Source organism: Misgurnus anguillicaudatus, chromosome 5 (assembly GCF_027580225.2).
Source record: "Misgurnus anguillicaudatus chromosome 5, ASM2758022v2, whole genome shotgun sequence".
In the NCBI taxonomy this organism is placed as follows: Eukaryota; Metazoa; Chordata; class Actinopteri; order Cypriniformes; family Cobitidae; genus Misgurnus; species Misgurnus anguillicaudatus.
Window position 1 is genome coordinate 30,663,370 of NC_073341.2, and position 22,681 is coordinate 30,686,050.

At 38.4% G+C, this 22,681-nt stretch overlaps 1 protein-coding gene across 3 annotated transcripts in view; it reads left to right on the plus strand.

The window, feature by feature from the left end:
• prkcz (protein kinase C, zeta) overlaps positions 1-22,681 on the plus strand; it is a 116,634-nt gene that overhangs the window by 2,852 nt on the left and 91,101 nt on the right. For 2 of the 3 annotated variants that reach the window (XM_055167152.2, XM_055167153.2), the window contains 3 exons: positions 7,493-7,614; positions 7,754-7,843; positions 8,211-8,261. In XM_055167152.2, coding sequence (XP_055023127.1) covers positions 7,493-7,614; positions 7,754-7,843; positions 8,211-8,261 — 263 coding nt within the window. Of the gene's footprint in view, positions 1-7,492; positions 7,615-7,753; positions 7,844-8,210; positions 8,262-14,936; positions 15,340-22,681 lie in introns of those variants that run through there. The other variant, XM_055167156.2, reaches the window with a different exon arrangement.

Below are 22,681 nucleotides of genomic sequence, written 5' to 3' on the forward strand. Positions count from 1 at the left end.
TTTACAACATTTCGTTTATATCACAACATGAAGTATTTACTAAGTCATAGAGTAAGACTATCTCTTACCATTTGTACGTTAGGTGAACTTCATCCACGACGATACCCATTACGTTTGCTTGAAAATATTGGAGCCTAGCATGTCCCTCCACTTATTCAGCAACCACGATTCCGGGCTTCCGAAAAGAAGCTGGCAACGACCGCTAATTATATCCATCTCGTCGTGCACGCTGAGTTGCATCGCCGTGATAACGTTTGCCATTTCAGTTGCGACCAACTTTTGCCGAATAGGAAGGACGGCAAAAATATCAACAAATGCCCTGCTCGCGTTTCTCTGTTCCTTTTTTAAAATCAATGCTCTGTCGATATCTTTTAGAACAGACTCAATGTCAGAATCCACACATCTGAACTCTACAGCGGCAGCCATTCAACACGCGCGCTCTTTGGTGACGTGGTTCATTACGTTACTGTTGATTATCTGTCCATCATCGTATAAAGCCCGCCCTGACAATTTGATTGGTTCGACCAGCATTTGTCCTAGCATAGTAGCTTCTCAACGCAGAAACCCCAGACCCATCTTCCCGTTTACAAAATCTTGTGGGCGGGGCTAAGATCGGCTGGCACCCAGGCTACTGGAAACCCTGAAATGTATACATATATTTATACATTTGATACCAGTATGTACCTTTGAGGTACTAATATTTACCCCTTAATGAAATTCTTTCACCTCCTCACCTGCATTCCGTTTCAAACCTGTATTACTTTTAAGATATTTTGAAAATATCTTTAAGGATGTCAATCATACAATATGACAAGCAACAAGTCAATGGAGATTCAAATTTGATCCCAATTGTAAAACGCCTGGGAAATAATGAGGCGACATTCTTTAAAATCTTTTTTTATTCACAGATTAAGAAAGTCATATGAGTTTGGAATGACATGAGATTGAATAAATGATGACCGATTTTTTTTAGTCATCAATTAACCCTTAGTGACACCTTAGTAATATTCATTCCAAAATATGGATTTTTTTGTTTTTATAGTTAATGAAAATGTTGGTCTTTTGGGAATTGTTTATTTATTTAATTAAGTCAGGGTAAAGTTTAATTAAAGTATAATGAAATATTAACATTTACTTTAAAATGGATGATTAAAGTGCAGCCTTTTAATCAATTTCAAATGTAGTGCTGAACTTTATGACTGGTATTAAATTATTGTTTGGGCTGGTTGTTTACAACAAGGATGAGATAATAGAAAACATATCTCCTATGCAGACTGTTTTAATGCTCTAAGCATATTTTTAGTATGCAAGGTTATGTCATTTACACTAAATGGGTGGAGACAGACCTTTGAATCTAGAGCATTATAACCTGAAGTAGTGCAGGTGAATTCATATATTTATAGTAAGCAGAGCAGTGATCTAGTTCCTTGTTGTCTGTAAAAGTGTGAATTCGCATTTATAAAGAAGCTTGCAAACATTTTAAAAGCTTTGGTGATTCCCACTTCTAAAAATATTTGGGAGGAAGTTACCACCAGGCGAGAAAGAAATCTCAATATCTGGCCGACAACCTGAGCCAGGCAGTTGCCTAGCAACGAGTCATAAGCCTCAATAAAAGCTCTTTATTTCATGGAGAATCCGGGAGCTGTTTTGATTTGAGCTCAAACCTTAAGGTTTTAGTTCAAAATGTGTCAGCATTAGCATAAAGAGAGAGATTACATCGTTTTTAAAGCTCATCTCAGATGGCAAATTGCTTGATACTCAGCATTGTTGAGTGTCATGTTTTGCATCACTGTACATTCTGAATAGACAAAAGTTGTTTGTCATGCTTGAGAAGCATTTTTACCACACACAAAACCTGCTTTTGTTTCAGCAATGGTATAGCAATTTATTGCAGTCTTGCATTTTTAAATCTTGTTTTGGTCCTATCTGATTGTTGGATTTGACACAAGCTGGGATTTTTGACTGTATAAAAAATGCTTGGTTATTCTAGCCCAAAAAAGTACAAACCCAACCAATGGGTTAAATGAACCCAGAAATGTTTGAACCCAAGCATTTTGGGTTAAAGAAACCCAGCATACATTACAGGTCAATTTCTAACCCAACAGTTGGGTTTGTCCCATTTTGACCCAATATTCCAGCATTTTGTATAAGCTCAATCTCTTGTGTGAGCTTTTTCACTGGTTTGTTGTCCCATTTCGCGTTGGTTTTATAGTTTAAGTCTGGTAACTCAGTTAGAAACAAGTGTTTACAGCTGGGTGTGATCCTGATGATTCACATATGGACGTACCCGTATAAAGCTCAGATGTTTCCCAGAATTGTGGTCAGCTCATCCAGAGAGCGACGTGGGTTGTTTCTTCACTTTATTCACTGCAAGTGACATTATTTCCAAGCTTTTGTTTTTACATTTCATGTCTATTTCAAACACATTACTCTAATATGGAGTGAGAGTTTTAACACCTCTGAATTGACTTTATTTAACTGTTGACGTCCTCTGGGATGGCTGGCACTTATTAAAGTTAATCAGAAATGTTTCACATGGCTTCCTCTGGAATTTAATCTTCCTGCCTCCCTCTTTGCTTACGTCAGGTCTCACCACCAGCTGTTCGAGGGACTCCTAACATTTATTTGCTTATCAGACTCGTGAGTCGTGCGGTGGGAGATTTTTTCACCCCGGCTTCAGTGCCAGCCTTGTGGGTGTTGGAGATGGTGGGAGGGATGCTTGAGGGCAGGGTGGCAGATGATGGATTCATGATGAAGGTTTCCCTGCTGAGGGCCAAGCTGCTACACAATCTTCACAGCAGGAAACAGACACGTGCATTATATATCTGACTTGCATACATCACGTTTTTCTTCACCTGTCTGCCAGGGTGAGAGTCTGTAGACTAATTTGTAAATGTTTTCAATTACGCCAGATGTTTTATTTTTGTCATGCTTTAAAATGTATTTTACAGCTATGGCCCTGTATACAGTAAGAGATTGTTGTCGATAGAAACTTGGCAGATTATGTTTAATTTTAAGACAGACTGGTTAACCACCAGGCTCTGATCAAACAAATATTTGCTAAGGAGAACGACCAAGTATGTAAGTATGTAACAACTACAGTTATCTTTACAGTAACTGTGCGTGCATATCGCCAGCAACCTGTACTGAACTTTACTGCTTCACTCTCATTATAGCAACACTATGTAGTTTCCATGTAAAAATGACTTACAGCTCCCCCATGTGGTTGAAAAGCCCAACAGTGCCTGGTATCAGGGGGAGGGGCGGGGCTGTGTGCTCTACCCTTCACCGCCACTTTCAGAGTGTGCTTGTAGCAGCTAGGAGGCTGCTCAGGTTGCGACAACAGTACAATTTGTCCAGTTAAAAGTTGTTCTATCACTGAAATAATTTTAGAGACATTATTTAAAGGTAAAAAAACTACATAGTGTTGCTTTAATGGTCTCTCCCAAAAGTTGCTTGTCATTTGCATGAAGTTGAACTGTTTTCCACTTTGTCACATAGTTGGACACGTCACTGTCACTTGTTTTGCCAGAAGTCACCAAGCTTTCATTGAAATGAAAGGGATCGCATCGCTCCACCATTGCTAGTCGCTGGCGATGTGCATCAAATCTTGGTGCAGCATACTTGGAAGACACTACTCAAGCCCAACCTAAATGGCATTTTAGGTTCCTAAAAACACTATTTTTGAAAATGGGTTTCAGAGTGCACATTTTTGAAAACAATGGCATCATAATTTCCGTGTAAACAGCAAAAACATCATTGCGCATGCATATTACGCGTTTAGCCTACAAGCATGTGTAAGTCCTTCGCAACCATAACAGCAATGGCGGTCTACGTGTCTGTGTTTGCTGTTTAACATACTCAGTTTAGTTACGTTTCTCCAACAAAGTTTACAAATTTAAGCTGCTTTAAAGGAATATTCCACTTTCATAAAACAAAAATCCACCCCATGTCATCCAATATGTTTGTGTCTTTCTTTGTTCAGTAGAGAAGAAATTAAGTTTTTTGAAGAAAATATTTTAGGATTTTCCTGAATTTAATAGACTTTACAGTTTACAGTTTAAATGCAGTTTAAAATTGCTAGTGCTGAGCAAAGATTAATCGTAATTAATCACATAAAAAATAAAAGTTTTTTTTGCATAAGATATGAGTGTGTGTGCTGTGGGTAATTATTTTTTTATATATATAAATACACACACATTCATGTATGTATTATTTAGGAAACATTTACATGTCTATATTTATTTATATTTTTATATATTCTATATAAACAAAAAAATTATATATAAATAAAAAGGTTCTGAAATTTATATATATGTATGTGTCTGTGTTTAAATATCCATAATTATTACACACAGCACAGACACATATTATGCAAAAATTCACTTTTATTTTGTATGCGATTAATCTCGATTAATCTTGCTCAGCACTAGTTTAAACGCAGCTTCAAAGGGCTCTAAACGATCCTAACCGAGGCATAAGGGTCTAATCTAGCCAAACGATACATACAAATAAAAATATGCACTTTTAAACTACAACTTCTTGTCTTGCAATAGCTGTGTGATGCGCTAGTGTGACCTTACGTATTTACGCATCATCACGTCGAAAGGTCACGCATGATGTATGCAAAAATACTGCTCCAGTGTTTACAGTGGAGAAAGAGGACCGTTCTGACATTTTTGTATGTGGAATGATACTAATTCATGTCTTTGTGTCAGTTTATTGTTTAAAATGGTCTGCAAGTGTGCGTTTCATATATGTAATGCTTGACCTTTCGACGTCATTACGCAATATTTAAGGTCGCGCTGGCGCGTCACACAGCTAGTGTAAAACGGTAGGGATTGTTTAGAGTAGAGGTCTACACGGAAGACCCGAGACCCGAAGACCCGTACGGGTTCGGGTCTATATTTTAAATGTTCAGCCGGGTCGGGTCTCAATCTATTACTTCGGGTCCCGGGTCTGTTTAACATTGTGGGTAATAACCCGAGGTCGATCGGACTCGGAGAACACACACTCACATTTAAATAAAATATTTCAAAAACAGCAACAAAAACTTAGATGAATTGTCGCATACATTTTTTCTATGACGCTAAAATTGCGTTAAAAAGTTTATATTTGGTTGCTCCAACCAGGCAGCTAACGCGCATGTGCTCTTTTATTGTTTCTCTGGCTACCAGTCAGGAGCTTCTGCAGTGAGACGCAATGACTTTACCTTTGACAATTGGCTCTTTTATTTATAAGGCGAGACCTATTCCGCCGTACCGCGCATTTTCGCGACTCTGCTCAAAGAGCACAGAGATGATAGCAAAGAAGTAAAGCTAACGAAAGCAGCCATGGCACTGAACAAGCAATCGTTATTATAATCCAAATGGGCAAACATTATTAAGCAAGTTGACCCGATACACAACAAATGTAAAACTGCGTTATTAATCACCATGACTGTAATGTGGACTTTTAAAGCTGGAATAAGCATTAAGCATTTCAATCGTCAAAAGAGGAATAACATGGATGGAACTTTCTTGGAAATAAGGATTGTGCATCACACAGTCAGGTACAAGGAGGGAGAAGGCTTCTATGGGTAAGACAAAAAGTTTAATTTTCCCTACTTGTTTATTGACTCATTAATAACATTTAGCTAAAGAATATTTGCCGTTCGCGTCTGTGTATTCCCGGACGGGTTCGGGTCCAGATTTTAAATAATAGACGGGTCCGCGTCGGTTCCGGGTCCAGCTTTCAAAACAACAGACGGGTCCGAGTCGGTTCAGTGTAGCACATTTACGGGTCTGATCGAGTTCGGGTAGGAATATTTGGACCCGTGTAGACCTCTAGTTTAGAGGTCTTTAAAGCTGCATTGAAACTGCAATTTTAAACTGCATTGAAACGGTGAACTGTTAAGGTCCAATAAAGTCTAAAATCCTGGAATGTTTTTTCCAAAAAAAGACTGAACAAAGTAAGACATCAACATCTTAGATGATATAGGAGTGAGTAAATTATCTGGATTTTATTTTATGAAAGTGGAATATTCCTTTAGATTTTCCGCAATGATTCTGAAATGATATTATGCACTGCCCGAAAATAGTCCCCTTGGTAACTTTCAATAGCAAGGGACCATTTTCGGGCAGTGCGTAATACTGTATCATTGCGCCAGCTGCAGCCATGATACGGCAGCAAAGTCCTTGATTATTACGCCAGAATGAGAGTATAGTTCCTAGCCATATCTGCCTAGAAAATCGCACCTTATAATTTTCCGTTGGTCTTAGTACACGATGTAACTACAAAAGAGACAAGTTTGAAATAGTAAAAATATTGAAACTCTTTGGTTAATGTTTAGCGTGATGCTAATGGTCTAATCAGATTCAATGGATTATGTAAAGCTAAGTGATATTTCTCAAAAACGCAAAGTAAGGCTGTCACGGTTATGAAATTTGGCTGACGGTTAATTGCCTAATAAATTGTGGCAATTAATTGTCTGTTTTAGGGCTTTGGCGATTATGATGATTATTTGTCTATTTTATTGCTTTGACATATAATTCTTATACATTTTTTCTTTGTTTATGAAATAATTTTCACATATTGTTGTGATTATGTAAATTAAATTAAAGGTTTGCCTGGCAGTAAATATTAATACACATAACGCATATTTAAAAGTAATCTGATACTGTCTCGTTTATACAAACGCTGCAGCTCCCCCTTGTGTTTTTAGAGAGATGTGCAATCATTGCGGTGATCTGAAATCATCACGATGAGGTCAAACAATTGCAATGAGACGATTATTTAATCATTGTGACAGCCCTAACGCAAAGGTAAAACGTTTTTGTTTCCACTATTATCATTGTATACATAATGTAGCCTAAGCACCCATTAGCTATTTAGGCCTTATAATTTCTTATAATATTGTTTTTAAGCACTATGAACTTTGTTGAACCCCTTTGTTAAACGCTTGTATTTGGCTTTTTTTGCCAGTATGTAGAGTGAAAGTGGGGCAGAAACCAGACTAGGCAGCTGTGTATTAGGGATGGAAAGAAAAGTCTCTTGTGTATCCAGACAGATGTGGCTTGTTTGGTTGTTTTAGTGCAAATTTAAGCCACAAAACGTCTCATGTCACATGGTTTGTTTTTGAAATACACTAGCCATTTATCCTAATGCATACTGAAAAGACTATTGACCATTTAGTTGTGTTTGTAAATAAAATCTTAGTTAAAACTGTTGTTGGATTGAGCAAATTAATCATACTTTCTGACAAAAATACAATGAAATCAGAATGTAAATCAGTTTAATTGTTTTGGATTGGTTGACATTAGAGGTGATATAGCTAAAAATATATATATATATCACATAAAATACCTATAACTAATATAATGTATTTACTATTTAAGCCTTTATATGATAATCAATATATCTCCAACCAAATAAATATCATTGTACTATATATAAAAGTTATCAGATCTGCATAAAGGTGATTTCTGCATTAAATGTCAGTGTATTTCCATAGGAACATGTTGATTTCCGACTTGGACTTGGCCTTGACATACACAGAACTGTGTGAGGAAGTGAGAGAGATGTGTAGGGTTCACAAAGAGCTGCCAATAACGCTCAAATGGATCGATGATGAAGGTACAATCTTTGAATTTTGACTCACATTTGGGATTATGATCTAATCATTTTGCTAATTGAAGATTTTAAAGATGTTAGGTATGACAGATAACATACAGGTTGTTTGAGCTGATATTTGCTTTCTTTAACTTGGTTCAAGGGGATCCATGTACCATCTCCTCTCAGATGGAGCTGGAAGAAGCATTTCGGATCTACAGCCGGAACCGGCGATCCGGACTCCTTCTGCATGGTACTTATTTATTCAAAACATGTGAAATGAATCTCTTTTCTCCTTGCTTACGGTATATAAACTCACAGTTGTTTCAATTAATACAGTTACTCGATTTATATTTTACCTGACTATTTATGCAATTAAACTGGAACAGAACATATCAAAATATCAGTATTACACAGCAGAATGCAACATAAGACTTGAAATAACACGTTTACGCTGAGTGGCTAAAGCATTTAATAAAAGTCAATTTTCTTTAGAAGCGTTTCTGCTGTCCTCATGCATCCTGGTCTATAAATAGATTAAACCACTAGACTGAGTCACACTCATCTCTCTCTCTTTCTCCCCCACTTTCTCTCTCTCTCGCTTTCTCTCTCGCTTTCAGTGTTCCCTAGCATTCCTGAAAGACCTGGTATGCCGTGCCCAGGAGAGGATAGTAAGTGTTAATTGCGTTCATCTATAGCGTCCTGCTATGTTCAGCTCTCCTCATGTGCTTTGTATTGCTGATCTGGTTCAATGACATCATTCAGTTTGAAACAGTGACTATTGGAAAAATATTTTAAAAAGACTTAAAGGGGAAGTGTGTATTGGGATAGGGGAGTGGTGTTGCTAGTGTGGTGTGGGTTGTTGCCAGGGTGTTGCTATGGTATGTGGTACAATCTTCTAGGCGGTTGTTTCTCATTAACCCTTAGAATATTCCTATTCCTAAATATCCTAGACGTCTTTCATGTTATTTTATACAGGGTTCCCACGGGTCCTTGAAATCCTTGAACGATTGTGAATCTGGGGGAAATAATTCAAGGCCCTGGGAAGTTTTTGAAAAAATACATACATAGATACAGGTAATTGAAAGTGCTTGAATCTATTTTATGCAAGAAGTTTTCTAGAAAAAAAACATATTGTTCCCTGTGTAGTGTAGGATAATATCATAAAAATTCTAGACTTTTTAAGCACACATGCAAAACTGTTCGCTTTGAATGCTTATATCTTCTGTATGCGAATGTTGATTCATACCAAAATGCTTTTTTGCATAGTTGTGTTTGACACATGAAAACGTCTCAGGTTACGTATGTGACTGTTGTTTCCTGAGAAGGGAACGAGACACTGCATCTCCCTTGCAATACTTCCTGCGTCACTGTAACGCCGTCTTTGGCAATATTTCAGACAGCAATATACTTCCTGTCTTTGTGGTTAAGCCTCACCATTGGTTGAATTTGATATACACATTCAGACGCACTTACCCCTGGAGGCGTCCCCAAAGTGTCACCGCAGTGACACAGCGCGAGTTCCCTTAAAAGGGAACTGCAACAATGTATCTTAAAATGTAACACGATGTAACCTTGCTCTCACTTGAAATGTGTCCCCACATTTAGTCCTTATATTTGAGGGTATTGGACTTGGAAGGTCCTTGAAAGGTCCTTGAATTTGAAGTTAACTAAGGTGTGGGACCCCTGTTTAAAGCACAAATGGTACTTACCAACATTTAATACTTGGTTAGTTTGTTTATATCCTTTGGTTGTTCTGTCCCAAACTATGTTGGTTAGGTTATATGTTCAGTACTTAGTACAACACATGACACCTTTAATGTACTGAATATCCCAGGAATTGAGTTTTGTTTTTTTGTTGTTGAACTTTACAGCTCAACAAACACAATGAGGGTCCAATTCTGTCCTTATTTATTCCCATCCAATTAAAGGTCTTGTTAAGGGACTATAGGTTTAGTTTTAGCTGTAGTGGTGAAAAAGTTTGTGTCTCTCGGTGGGACTGTATACTAAACCACTCAAGTAACTGCACAGTAATGCTGTTTTAACCTGCTGTTTTACTGTCTCGAAACTGATGAGTCAGCTCCTTTTACACAGCATGGCCATCCTTTCTAAAAGTGGAATGAATTTCCAGTCATCCTTGAGCTCTTTATATGATTTGTGTATGAATTAGTGTGTGTGTGTGTGTGTGTGTGTGTGTGTGTGTGTGTGTGTACAGAAACCTCAAGCCTCGCTTTGCATTTGCATTATGCATTGTGTGCCTTACTGTTATGTGGAATTGGTCTGGGCTTATTGGCACGCAAGGTCAGTCATTCATGTTTTGCATGAAAGCTCAGTAACCCGAGGCTGTTCGGGTCCAATCTTGTATTACATGGAAGTTTAACCTTTTATTGAGGTACAATCTGCTTTAGTCATCATGTGCCTTTTTTATCCAATCTGTTTTGGAGAATTTCATTAAAGGCTTGTTAGCATTATATTTTGCTGGATTTGTGTGTACACTGTATTACTGACTTATAACAACTAAGGGGCGTTGTTAGGCACGACGCAAAGTTAAAATAGATCAGATTAATACAATCTGAGACAATAGTATCTAGTAGACAGCAGTGGGGGCCGGTGTCTTCTTTTTTCGAGGGTGCTTGATGCGAAGTTCGTCACAACATGTAGCTCGTCATGTGTGTGGTTCGTAATTTCTAAATAAGTGCCTGCTGCAGATGCATCTAAAGAGTTTATGATAAAAGAGACGCTCGCGTTTGCCAGATACTCGCATAATCTCTTGCGTAATCAGAGTTTACTTTTAAGGGAGTGTCTTGCGTGTATTTTGTGAACGTGAGCATCTCTCGTTTTATCATAAACGGTTTTGACTTGTGTGCAGCAGGCACTTATTTTGACAAAACACATGATGCACATGGCTCACATGATGCAACAAACACATATTTTGAAAACAGATATGACACTCTGAACACTTATTTTGAATTTGCGCCCCTTGGATGAGCAGTCACGAGCCGCCACTGGTGAACAGAGCACAACTCGCTGAGGGTGGAAACTATGGTAATGATGCAGGAATGTAAGTGGGCGGGGCTTTATCACAGTGACCTCACATTGATAAGAGACTCAAAATGGTATGTCTAATGAGACTGCATTGGTTTAACGGGGATTCAAAAACAAGGAGCGGGTGGATTTTTTTTCTCATAGGGTGGTTGTGTCCACACACTGCCAACGCACATTATGTCCTAACACCTAGTAAAAGTGGATTTTGCGTAATAAGTGCCCTTTAATTGACGAGAAAACTCGTTAATGGTGGGTAAAGAGTTAAAGATCTGGATGTTTATTCACATTTTCTGGATATCGCCATTATTTGTTGTAAAAAATTATTAAAGACGGCGCAGTGATACTTAAGCTATGTAATGCGGTCTGAAGCATACAGACTACTAGCACATCCGGGAACTTAACTGTCAATTTCATCACCGCCCCTTTTAAGGGGAAAATAAATTAGACTTCCCATAGACTTTCATACAAAATAGCGACACAAAGCACCGTTCGTACACACTTGGTGAATAACTTAAGAAATCACTCAGATTAAACATGTCAAGTAGTTATATGTCTACACGCCCTGCCTTAGAGCCTGAAAGATACATCCACAAACTTAATTTTAAAACATGTCCCCTAATTCTCCCTGCATCGAATTTGTGTAATATTACTCGTACCTCATTGAGGGGAAACCAGTGATTGATTTAACTTCGTATTTGAAAGTAAACATCTTTAATTGTGTATATATATTTTGTTTTTATATTTAGAGTACTGAGTGCACTTCTCTGCCCAGCTATACAACTACCCTGGCTTAGCTTTCGATAGCATCATACGTTATTCATGATATTTCCAGCAAGATATGGATGATGATGGCAGGAAGCCTGGGCTAGTTGATTACGAATATACAATAAGACAGCCCAGCAGTTATCTATCTAAAATAACACGATGATCATGATAGGTTGTAAAACATTGGGAAGCTTACATAACTTAAACTGTATGTTTAAGGTTGCTAGTGTCCTCATGCAAAACATTATTATTGAGATAATATTGTTCAATAATTTTTAGCTTGTCTGTGCTGTGAAGAGGAAACCACACAACAACCCTTTGGCATGTTATTAGGTTACTCAACTTCCTCGATCCGATACTGTATGCTGGTTTGTAAAAGTGTGAGTGAATCTGAAACTTTCTATGACATTCCTGTTGTGCATATGGGGTTACCGGAGTATTTCATCACAGCTTAGAACGCTTCAACCAATCAGAATGAAGGACCAGAACTGCCCGTTTTATAATGTGCTATTAATCACACAGGGTTATTTCAAGGAAGTGTTTCTTTAAATGAGAAGTCATAGTCGGGTGTCTCTTTTCTGCAGTGTTCTTCACGCAATGACAGTTCTTACCCTCCGCTGAGAGTCATATATCTTTAGATAGATATCTTCAGAATATATATTACTCTCCTGCACAACTCTGCTGGGGCGTGTAGGAGAGGTCCTGAGATTTTGTATCTTCAATTGATGTGAATGATCACTGTGACTCTGTGTGTGAAATCCAGGTTAAAGTCTCATAATCGAATTATGAGATTAGGAACATCGAAGTTTAACTTCCTTCATTGATTTCAATCTTTGACATGACCTTACTCGCTCAGTATTCAAGATATCAAGGTTATATTTTCACAGAAAGTTCTTTATATTATGTACAATGATTTTATGTAGAAAAAAGTAAATCAGTAAATCACAAAAGTGACTTTAGCTGGGTTTTCACAGACAACGTCACAATGGTCAACCATGCTTAATAGATGTTTACCTGTATGAGCTTTGTTAGAGCATCAAATAAACTTATTGGATTTTCCCTGATTCATGATTCATGTTATAGCTTTGTTATTGTTTGCCATTTATGGGCGGTAGAGTGAAAATAAATGTCTTTTTCCTGAAAAACCCATCAAAATAGATACACATTTTAAAAGTGATCTATTTTTATTGTATTGTTTAATTTCAATTAATATATTTATCAACAGCACCAACAGCTGCATTTTTGAAGAAATAAAAAATAAAGAGGAGACTGTAAATTTGCAGAACTCACTGATTTAGTTATAGGATGAAATGTGTTGCCTAAGTTGCTAGGCATGTACAGAATGTTTGGCAACCGAAATAATGCGGCCGAAAATAGCAAAAACTAATTTTCGGTGTTCGGACGAACACATATATTTTTTTTATTTTGTTAGACAGAAGCGCTTTGTTGAGCGCTTTTTTCTCTATCATGCTACTGTCAACCTCTCGACGTCTTTCTCTCTTGACCCAGACTGAGCAAGTACACGTGCGTCCACTGCTCAACATAACTGTGCGTTCACACCAGACGCGGTTGAGGCGGCAAAAACTTGCTATTCGCACATAGTTGGACGCTTTAACATTTTGAGTTTACTCGCTTCATTTGCGCGTAAAAGCCACGTGTGAAATTCATGTCATTCGAGACATTCACGCGGAAATTCGCTTCCTGTAATCACATCACTACTAGAGCAAGCTCCTGATTGGTTAATGTGGCACGAATATATGCCAAAGTTCAGATTTTTCAACTTGCGTGTTTCTCGCATCAACGCTCAATTCGCGCGGAACGCACCATCTGTGCCACGTGTTCCATGCCATTTGGGCCGCGCCTTCTGTGCCATTCCGGCCGCGTCTTAGGCTTGCCGTCTCTTCCGCGTCTAGTGTGAACGCACAGTTAGTGCTGCCCTTTGTTGCAAACGCTAGAAGTAAAGGCTGTGCGTTCGACCATGTGCGTATGTTCGCATACACTTACAAAATAGACTATACTCCGGGCTTAAGCTTCTTTGCAAGTTGGAGTAATGAATATGTAATTTCATTTTGTGCAGGAATATAGAAGATCATATTAATATCCATTTAGCCAAGAGTCCAGACTCATTTATGTGGCCAAATGTAAATGGAACAGTTTTAACAATTCAGCTTTCCGATCAGAGAAGTGACCCAGTGTAAAAAGGCCCTATAATGTCTGCTGGAATGTAAAAAAATGTCATTGTTAAATAATGTGAAATAAATATAGTAAAAAGGAAAATTCTGAAAATGTTACTTGTGCAATGGTGATAAAATTTGCCAAATTATTAGGAAAATGAAAAAACATGTTCGATTTTCGGCCTTCGGTTGAGTGTGTATTTGATTTGGCTTCGGCCAAGAATTTTCCATTCGCTGCATCCCTATTAGTTTTTAAGTATGCATACTTTAGCAATAGCACACCTGTCTTTGATATTCTACATGATTTAATGTGTCATTTCTGTATGTAGAACAAACAATAAGGGAAGATTTAAAGGAGACATATCATGAAAATCTTACTTTTTCAATGTTTAAGTGCTATAATTGGGTCCCCAGTGCTTCTGTCAACCTAGAAAAATTGATAAAGATCAACCCAGTAACTTAGTTTTGGTAAACCATTCTCTGCAAGCATGTGAAAAAATAGGTCATTGAAATTTGGCTCCCCTTGTGATGTCAGAAGCACTAACATTTAGTGCAGATATCAGCTCATTTCCATTTAAAAGGACACACCAAAACAGCACATTTTTACTCACACCTACACAACAAGTGGCCATTATCTATATTGTGTTTTGAGCTAAAATACATACTCTGGGGACAATATTCATTTTACATCTTAAAAAAGTCTCCTCCCCTTTATCTACAGTAACTCCCTCTCATTTTTATTCAAAATCCACACTAAAGCTCCTGCAACTTTAAATCTATTCTTATCAACCCCAGCTCCACTCCATGTTTTCTACCGAGCCCCTCAGCTGTTTGCCACCGACCGTCTAGGGACCCAGCTACACCCTGACCAAGGGATGAGAGCGAGAGAGAGAGTAAAAGAAAAGGGCGAGGGAGAGGAATAATAGAGAGAGGCGAAGAGTGCAGAGCGGAGCCAGGCACCGTAGCAAAATATCAGTCTGTGTTGCGGGAGTTCCCTCCTTTTGTTTGTGCCGCCTATCTCAATTAAGCTCCGGTTCCCGATAGAAACATCCCTCAATCCATTCATCCATCCGTCGAGGAGGCAGCCTACACAAGGACAGCCAGCTGTAACGAATGCTCGCGGGGAGCGACAGAACAGCGGGGAGCGGAGGGAGGGGGAGAAATAATTAAATAAATCACAAGGAAGAGGAAGAGATTGAGGGAAAAGAGGAGAGAGTGCGGGAGGAGGGGATGTAGCCGGTGCATCGTGGAGGCTGCCAGGGAAAATGCGCTGAATCTAGCAGAAAACAGGACGTAATCGGTGAGCTGCATTTCCACATCTCTTTCATTTCTCCAACGCGTCTCGTGCTACCGCTGTCTTTCTCTGGGGGTGCGATTGACATTGAGCTAGCGCGCGGTGTGTCCAGCCCTGGTGCATCCATGCATGCATGTGTGTGCGCGTGCATGCATGCATCCGTGTGTGTGTGTTCGTTTTTGTGAGATTATAACAAATCGGATGCATCGGACATCCTGGTCCCTTTTAATTTCCACTCTTCCCGTAATTTTCGTCTCACCTGCAGTGATGCGATGACCCACCTTGCTTGCCATACTCGGGTTCCTGTGGGGGTCTGAACCCACGGTAGATGCGTGCGAGTGCTTTCGTGTGTGATTGCCCACCTGATTTAGTCAGAGTTTGGGCACGGAAGGGAAGGATCCTTTAATTTAGCTTTTACGTTCAACACACAAAGAAGTGCCGGAGACTGAATGCATCCAAAGAAGTCAGACGGTACGTGAATGGTATTGTATCAATTCAAGGTCTTGCTCGAGGTTATTGTGTGCCGTCTCAATGTATTTTCCTTTCAGATCGAGTGATGTGTCAAGAGAGAGGGTGTGGAGGGTTTGCTCTGTGTTTGTGGTCACCCAAATGTGCAGTTTTGACTGTTGACTGTGGATAGGTGGTGTTTATGTCGTTCCGAATGCTCCTGGCCTGCCTCTTTCTTTCACGTGGTTAAACTAGATGCTCATGCATTATTTAAGTCCGACTTACATGATTATCGAGATGTCAGTTATAACACCGCCTCTCGGCCGTGATGCACCCAAACACGAGGCTCCGCGTCGTACGGGGAACAAACATTTGTGTGTGTGTGTCAGTGGATGAGCCACAAGGAGTCACATTGAATGCTGTTGCAGATTAGTTGTTACTGACGTTCCCGGAAAATAACAAAGGAGAGAATTGTGCTCCCATTCCTGGAACGCAAAGCCCTCCTAACGACTCTTCCTCAGTCTGTTGTCTGCCCGATGTACCTGCAAACTTGTTGTGGTTTGGCTTGACCTGCCATCAGATGCGTGTCAGGTCCACTGGGGATCTCTGCCTCATTGATTCCTGTTTGGTTTCTCTGATGTGTTTCCACGGTGCGTGTAGTTGCTTTTGTCCTTGATGTTTCAGACAGAGAGGGCCAATAGTGTCCAGGACTATTTCAGAACAGTTGTTTAAGTAATTTGTGATGGAATACCGCTCAATTTCCGACTGTATACCCAATGTTGCTGTTTTTAGCTGCAGTGTCTGTGTTCGGCCGTCATATGATCCACCTGTTCCAGTATTGATTGGTCATAAATCTAAATATGGCCACTGCAGCACGCTAGTGGGTGCTTAGGATAAACCTTCGATGTAAGCATCTTAACCAGACTGATTAAAGATTGTGATTTTGTAGTGTCAGTGTGGTTTAGGTCTAACTATTTCGAATAGGACTCTGTGTAGTGTTTTTGTTTAAAACTCCTCCACCTTTAAGTTTTGCATGATTGTTTTCATTAAGTAGTGATTGATTACTCGTTCTGTCCTTTTTCACCTAATGCCATCAATCAGTACATGTTGTTTATTTATGCATGTCAGTGGAACAGTATAGCGTACTGTATACAGCAGTATATGGGCCAGCATGGAAATTCATGCTGTTGTAAGCTGGCCTTGTCAGCAGGTTGATATGTGCTTTTAAGGCATGTCAGGTTGTTTAACGGTGCAAAGATTATAGCGTCGCAGAGATGCTACGTGACTCAGTCTGTGAAATCCTAGCTAAAGTAATTTTTGTGATTTACTGTTTTTCACATAAATCATCCTACATAATGTACAGAACATATCCTGTGAAAATATAACCTTGATATCTGTAATACTGACTGAGTGAGGTCATGTGAAAGATTGAAATCAATGACAGAAATCAATATCGGATGTTCCTAATCTCAAAATTAGATTATGACACTTTAGCCTGGATTTTACAAGGCCACATTTTTACTTAGATCTTTGTAGGTGGTTTTGATGACTCACTTGGTACCCTTGATGAATTATGAAATAATAACCAAAAGGAAATTAAACAAAACATTTGTTCTGTACATAAGTATATGTGTAAGTAGTATAGTGTGCAGTTTAATTTAGGGTAAAAACTATGCTCATTTTCCAGCTCCCCTAGAGTTGAACATTTGATTTTTGCCGTTTTGGAATCCATTCAGGTGGTCTCCGGGTCTGGCGGTGCCACTTTTGGCATGGCTTGGCATGATCCATTGAATCTGATTGGACCATTGGCATCGCGCTCAAAAATAACCAAGGAGTTTCGATATTTTTTCTATTAAAAAACTTGACTCTTCTACATTGTGTACTAAGGCCGACAGATAATTTAAAGTTGTGATTTTCTAGGCTGATAAGGCTAGGAACTATACTCTCATTCTGGCGTAATAATCAAGGACTTTGCTGCCGTAACATGGCTGCAGGAGGCGCAATGATATTACGCAGCGCCTGAAATAGTCCTCTTGGTAACTTTCAATAGTACATGATGTAACTACAGAAGAGTCAAGTTTTAAATAGGAAAAATATCAAAATTCTTTGGTTATTTTTGAGCCGATGCTAACGGTCTAATCAGATTCAATGGATTATCCTAAGCTATGCTAAATGTGGTACCACCAGACTCGGAGATCGGCTGAATGGATTCCAAAACTGTAAAATCAAATGTTTGACGATCTCTTTTACTGCCAAGCTCAAGGAAAGGCGAGAGGGCGGGGCCCGAGAAATGATTGGAGCGATTAGCAAATATCAACATGACCCAACTTCCAATGATCCAATTAATTCTCAATGGACAAATACGAGTCCCGCCCTACCCTTTTCTCATTTCAAAAGCCGTTTCACTCAGATATACGTCAAAATGGCGAAAATCAGACAATCGCTACTTTCGTTTTTTGTTGCCTTAAAAGCGAGGTGCTTGATTTTGGAAAAACACTTTGGAAAAGGAGTCCGGCCGACTACCAAAACACACTTATAGCCAATCAGCAGTAAGGGGCGTGTCTATTAGTCTACATTGTTGCCTGGCTTGGGTATGTGTGGGGCGGGTCTATCAAATGAAGGTCCAGATTCTATTGGGGAAGGGGTGTTTGTTTAGGTGATTTCAAATGTCAAAATTGGCTGAAAGGATAAATTCACCTTTAGTTTAATCTCATCCTTTGGTTTTAGTTGTAAATGTTTCTCTCTTAAAAGCTCTGCTGCCTGTTTTCTGGCTATTTTAGGTATTAGGTGTAAAAAATCAAGCTTGTTATGTTAGCTGTTGCCGGGCAAGGTTTATCGTCATGGTAATGGTTGTTATGATGTAATGGATCTGGTGGACTGTCTCAGGAAAGACAGATGGTTCCAAAATGGAGAATATGAAAGATAAAGATCACCTCCTTCTTATTCTCTCTCTGTCATTTTTTCCCGCTCATTAACTGAATTTCTGACTTCACCATCCTGACTGTTCTGTCTTTCTCTCCCTCGTTCTCGTTATCCATCAGCTCTCTACCCATCTTACCAACTCAGCGTTTGACTGCCCTCCTCGTCTCCTCCGCTCATGATCTTTCATGTTTCTCTTCCTCCACTGTTTTCTCTCTCTCTCGTTCTCCCACGCCGGTCATTCTCTTCCGTTTATTAAATGTGCCGCTGTTCTCTCCTCCTCATTTCCACTCCTCCAGAAAGCCAGGTTAGATTTTATCAGATGTCCTCCGCAGAGAGAAAACTTCTTGCTTAGCAGCCTTTACATGATGTTTATTATTAAGTGGTTAATTTATTGTCTTTCAGATAGACTTTGTTATTGAATATTGTAATTGCTCTCTTGTAATAAACTCTATTAGTTTTTTCATTGTCCTGCACTGTAAAAAATGACATTTTAAAAGCACATTTATTCTGTGTAGTCTCACTATTAAGGTTTAAGTGTGTATTGACTACCACCATTAAACAGAATTACGAAAATAATTTTTTTAGACAGCTTTTCTAATTATGCTTCCTGTCTGCCATTGGTTGGACAAACAGAAAGGCTTATGTAGTCACACTAAATTATGACATAATTTTTTTTCTGTATTCTTATGTTTTCTGTTCAGTATTTTTTTTAATGTGAGTATTTCGGTTATTATGAGCATAAGAATTGAAGGCTAAAAAAACCCTGCACTGTCCGAAAATATACAAAACTGTACCTTTTCTGTCGCTGGGGTGGTACCCTAAAGCTCGCTTTTGTACTTTTGTACAAAACATAATACAATGTTGTACCTTTTTGCATGCATAACTGTACCTTAAGGACCATTTGTGTACATTTTGCCAATTGGTACCCCAAAAGGTACAACATATCAATGCATTGTATACCCAAAAAGGTACAAAAATGAACCTTATTGACACAGAAGGTACAGTTTTGTACTTTTTTTCTGACAGTGTACCCAATAAAAATTAACCATGATTTTACTACAGTACAGAAAAAAATATATACAAAAAAAATAACAATTAAACCATACTTACCACAAAATAACCATGATTGAGTTACAAAATCTATTCTTACCCTGTAGTAAAGCCATGGTTTCTCAATGGTAAGCAATACAGCAAAAAAACATGGTTATTTTTCGTAAGGGTAGATCTATGTCAGTCACTGGCATATATAAGAATATAGCTTTATATGAGTTTACAAGCATGAGTCCCATCACATGTTTTTACTTGCACACTGAAGAGCTCCAATGTGGATCTAAACCAACAGTGCAGCGAGCAGTGGGCATTGCTGATCCAATGCCCATCCTAAAATAGTCATGCAGACATGCTTTAATGCCCTCAAAATCTCCTCTTTATTTCCCCTGTCTCCTCCTGTCCTCTGTCTATCCTCTCTTTTATCTCTCTCCCTCTTTTGTGGTCCAGGACAATGTTTGCTGGAGTCTTAAGTGGTTGCCAGTGCTAAGTATTGTGTTCACACGATGACCAGCCCAGGCCTCTTTATATACTGTCACAGAAGCCAAGGACTTCATTTCTGTCTGCTGTATTTTTTATTCCTTGGTATGATGTCATAGTCGTTCATTAAAAGCTATTTGGCACATTAAAACGTTCCTAATAGCACTGTACTTCCATGACTATAATCATTTGGGTTTTTAAACAGTATGCTATGTTACCTTATGTAATATTATGTGCCATTTTGCCAAACATTTGCATGGTTTGTGTAAAAACATGATATAATAACTTCACAAAATGTGTGTCATTTTGTGTCATTTTTTAAAATCAGGATATCAATGATTTGAAAATTCCTATTTTGTTTACCCGTCATGAGAGAGCGTCAATATTGTTTTAAGCAAAGGCGTAAAAATGATCCCTAAAGTGTGGGGCACATTATGAACCTTAGCTTGGCTTATAAATAGAAATTTTAGGGGACGTGATGATTTTTGCAACTTTCAAAGACTTTTTGAAACACATTTTGCTGGCTTTACAAATGCAATAGAGAAGCTCTGTGTGTAATTTATCTCTAAAATCACTGGCTAAGGTCACAATATCACTTATGTGCTCCTGGATACTGTTTACTGGTAGAGTATTGCATAAGCAGTGCAAAAGGTCATGGGTTCAAAGCCAAGGAACACACAATAAAAATGTACACTTTGTACTGTAAATTGCTTTGGATAAAGCGTCTGCCAAGTGCAGAAATGTAAATATATAGGAACATATTTATATCCAACAATTAAACCTGGCAACATCTGTACTATAAATTTTGTTTCTTAAAGGGACACTCCACTTTTTAAAAAATTAGATTTTTACAGTTTTGGAATCCATTCAGCTGATGTCTGGCAGTACCACTTTTAGCATAGCTTAGCATAATCCATTGAATCTGATTAGACCATTAGCATCACCCTCAAAAATAACCAAAGAGTTTAGTTATTTTTCCTATTTCAAACTTGACTCTTCTGTAGTTACATTGTGTACTAAGACCGACGGAAAATTAAAAGTTGCGATTTTCTAGGTAATATGGCAAGGAAGTATACTCTTATTCTGGTGTAATAATCATTCACTTTGTTGCAGTAACATGGCTGCAGAAAATAGTCCCCATGGTTACTTTCAATAGCAGGGCACTATTTTCGGGCACTGGGTAATATCATTGCGCCTCCTGCAGCCATGTTACATCAGCAAAGTCCTTGATTATTACGCCAGTTTGAGAGTATAGTTCCTAGCCATATCTGCCTAGAAAATTGCAACTTTTAATTTTCTGTCGGTCTTAGTACACGATGTTACTACAGAAGAGTCAAGTTTTAAATAGCAAAAAAATTGACTCTTTGGTTATTTTTTAGCGCAATGCTAATGGTATAATCAGATTCAATGGATAATGCTAAGCTATGCTAAAAGTGGTAGCAACAGACCCGGAGATCAGCTAAATGGATCCTAAACAATAAAAATCAAATGTTTATCTCTAGGGGAGCTGGAAAATGAGCATAATTTAAAAAAAAGTGGTGTCCCTTTCAGGTCAAATAACCTTAAAAAAAGGCGGGACTTTTTTTGCTAGAGCGACCATGTTGAGTAATGTACTTTTCCCTCCTTCATACCCTTCAACCGAAATCGCGTACTGTGACATTATGTACTAAATTAGATGAAGAACCTACTAATCGACCATTAAAACAGTACTTTCTATATATTTTGTATGTATACACAATCAGAAAAAGCTACAAGTCGGGGCGGCACACTTTTATACATAAGAGATGCATATTGGTACCTCAAAGGTACATATCTGTACCAAAATGGTACATATTAGAAACTTTTCCCATGGACAACGTTTGTACCTTTCTTTCTGAGATTGTGTGGGAAGTGTGAATAAAATTCGCCATGTTGATATTTCACTGCATATATGTCATGACAATAAGTGAACTCTTAACTTGAATGATGTTAAACAAGCAATTTAACTACAAGGAACAAATGTTTTCCTTATGTATTTACATTTTAATCGACCCGCGTTACCGTTTTCCAACATTTTTGACTATAATGGCGCCTCTCCTTCTTCTTCATTGGGTGACTCCTCTCCGGAGGCTCATGGGATAGTAAAGTGTCCATTGCATGCACACTTCAGAATCTCGCCGGAAATACTGTAGTAGGTCATCCGGGTACTTTTCGCCTACTGTTTTTTGAATGCTATGAATTTGGACATACTACCACTGATTTACACTTACTATATGGAAGTAGGCAATTCCGGACTCAGCAATAGAAACAGAACTGCGGCATTTTGTTAAGATTTATAGTCTTTGTGGTAAAATGCATTGTTGCTGCTTACATTGTTCCTATGTTAAACATTTACTGGTATATATTTTTTACTACTGTAGAATTATTTAATGTATGTCTGTGCTCAATCTAAAGGTCTTTCTTGACTTGATATCACCACAAACTCAATTTTGAGAGATGCGAATAGGAAGATATCTTTAGATTTTTACCCAGGGTCTACAGTTCTCACTCTTTATCACACCATCTATTTCCTCACTTTGCCTTCTTTTTATGTCCTTCCCCCTCCCTCACTGTTTCACAAGCTGAGGCGAGAGACACCAGGTGTTGATGTGCATTGTGCGCTCTACAGTGTATATATATATATATATATATATATATTTAAGAAACAGACTTGTAGCTAAAAAATAAATAATCAAAATGCTGATTATAATAAAAGCAACTGAACTTGTAAAAAACATTCTGACAGCTATGCTCCTAAAAAAACTTTCATAAAAATGGTGAGCATGTAAACAACTTCATTGTTTAAAACTTATTGCAAATCATCCATGCCATAACCATGCGGTGTTCCTATAGTTCAATTATTAGAGCGTTGCATTAGTAGCAGCACAAAGGTTGTGAG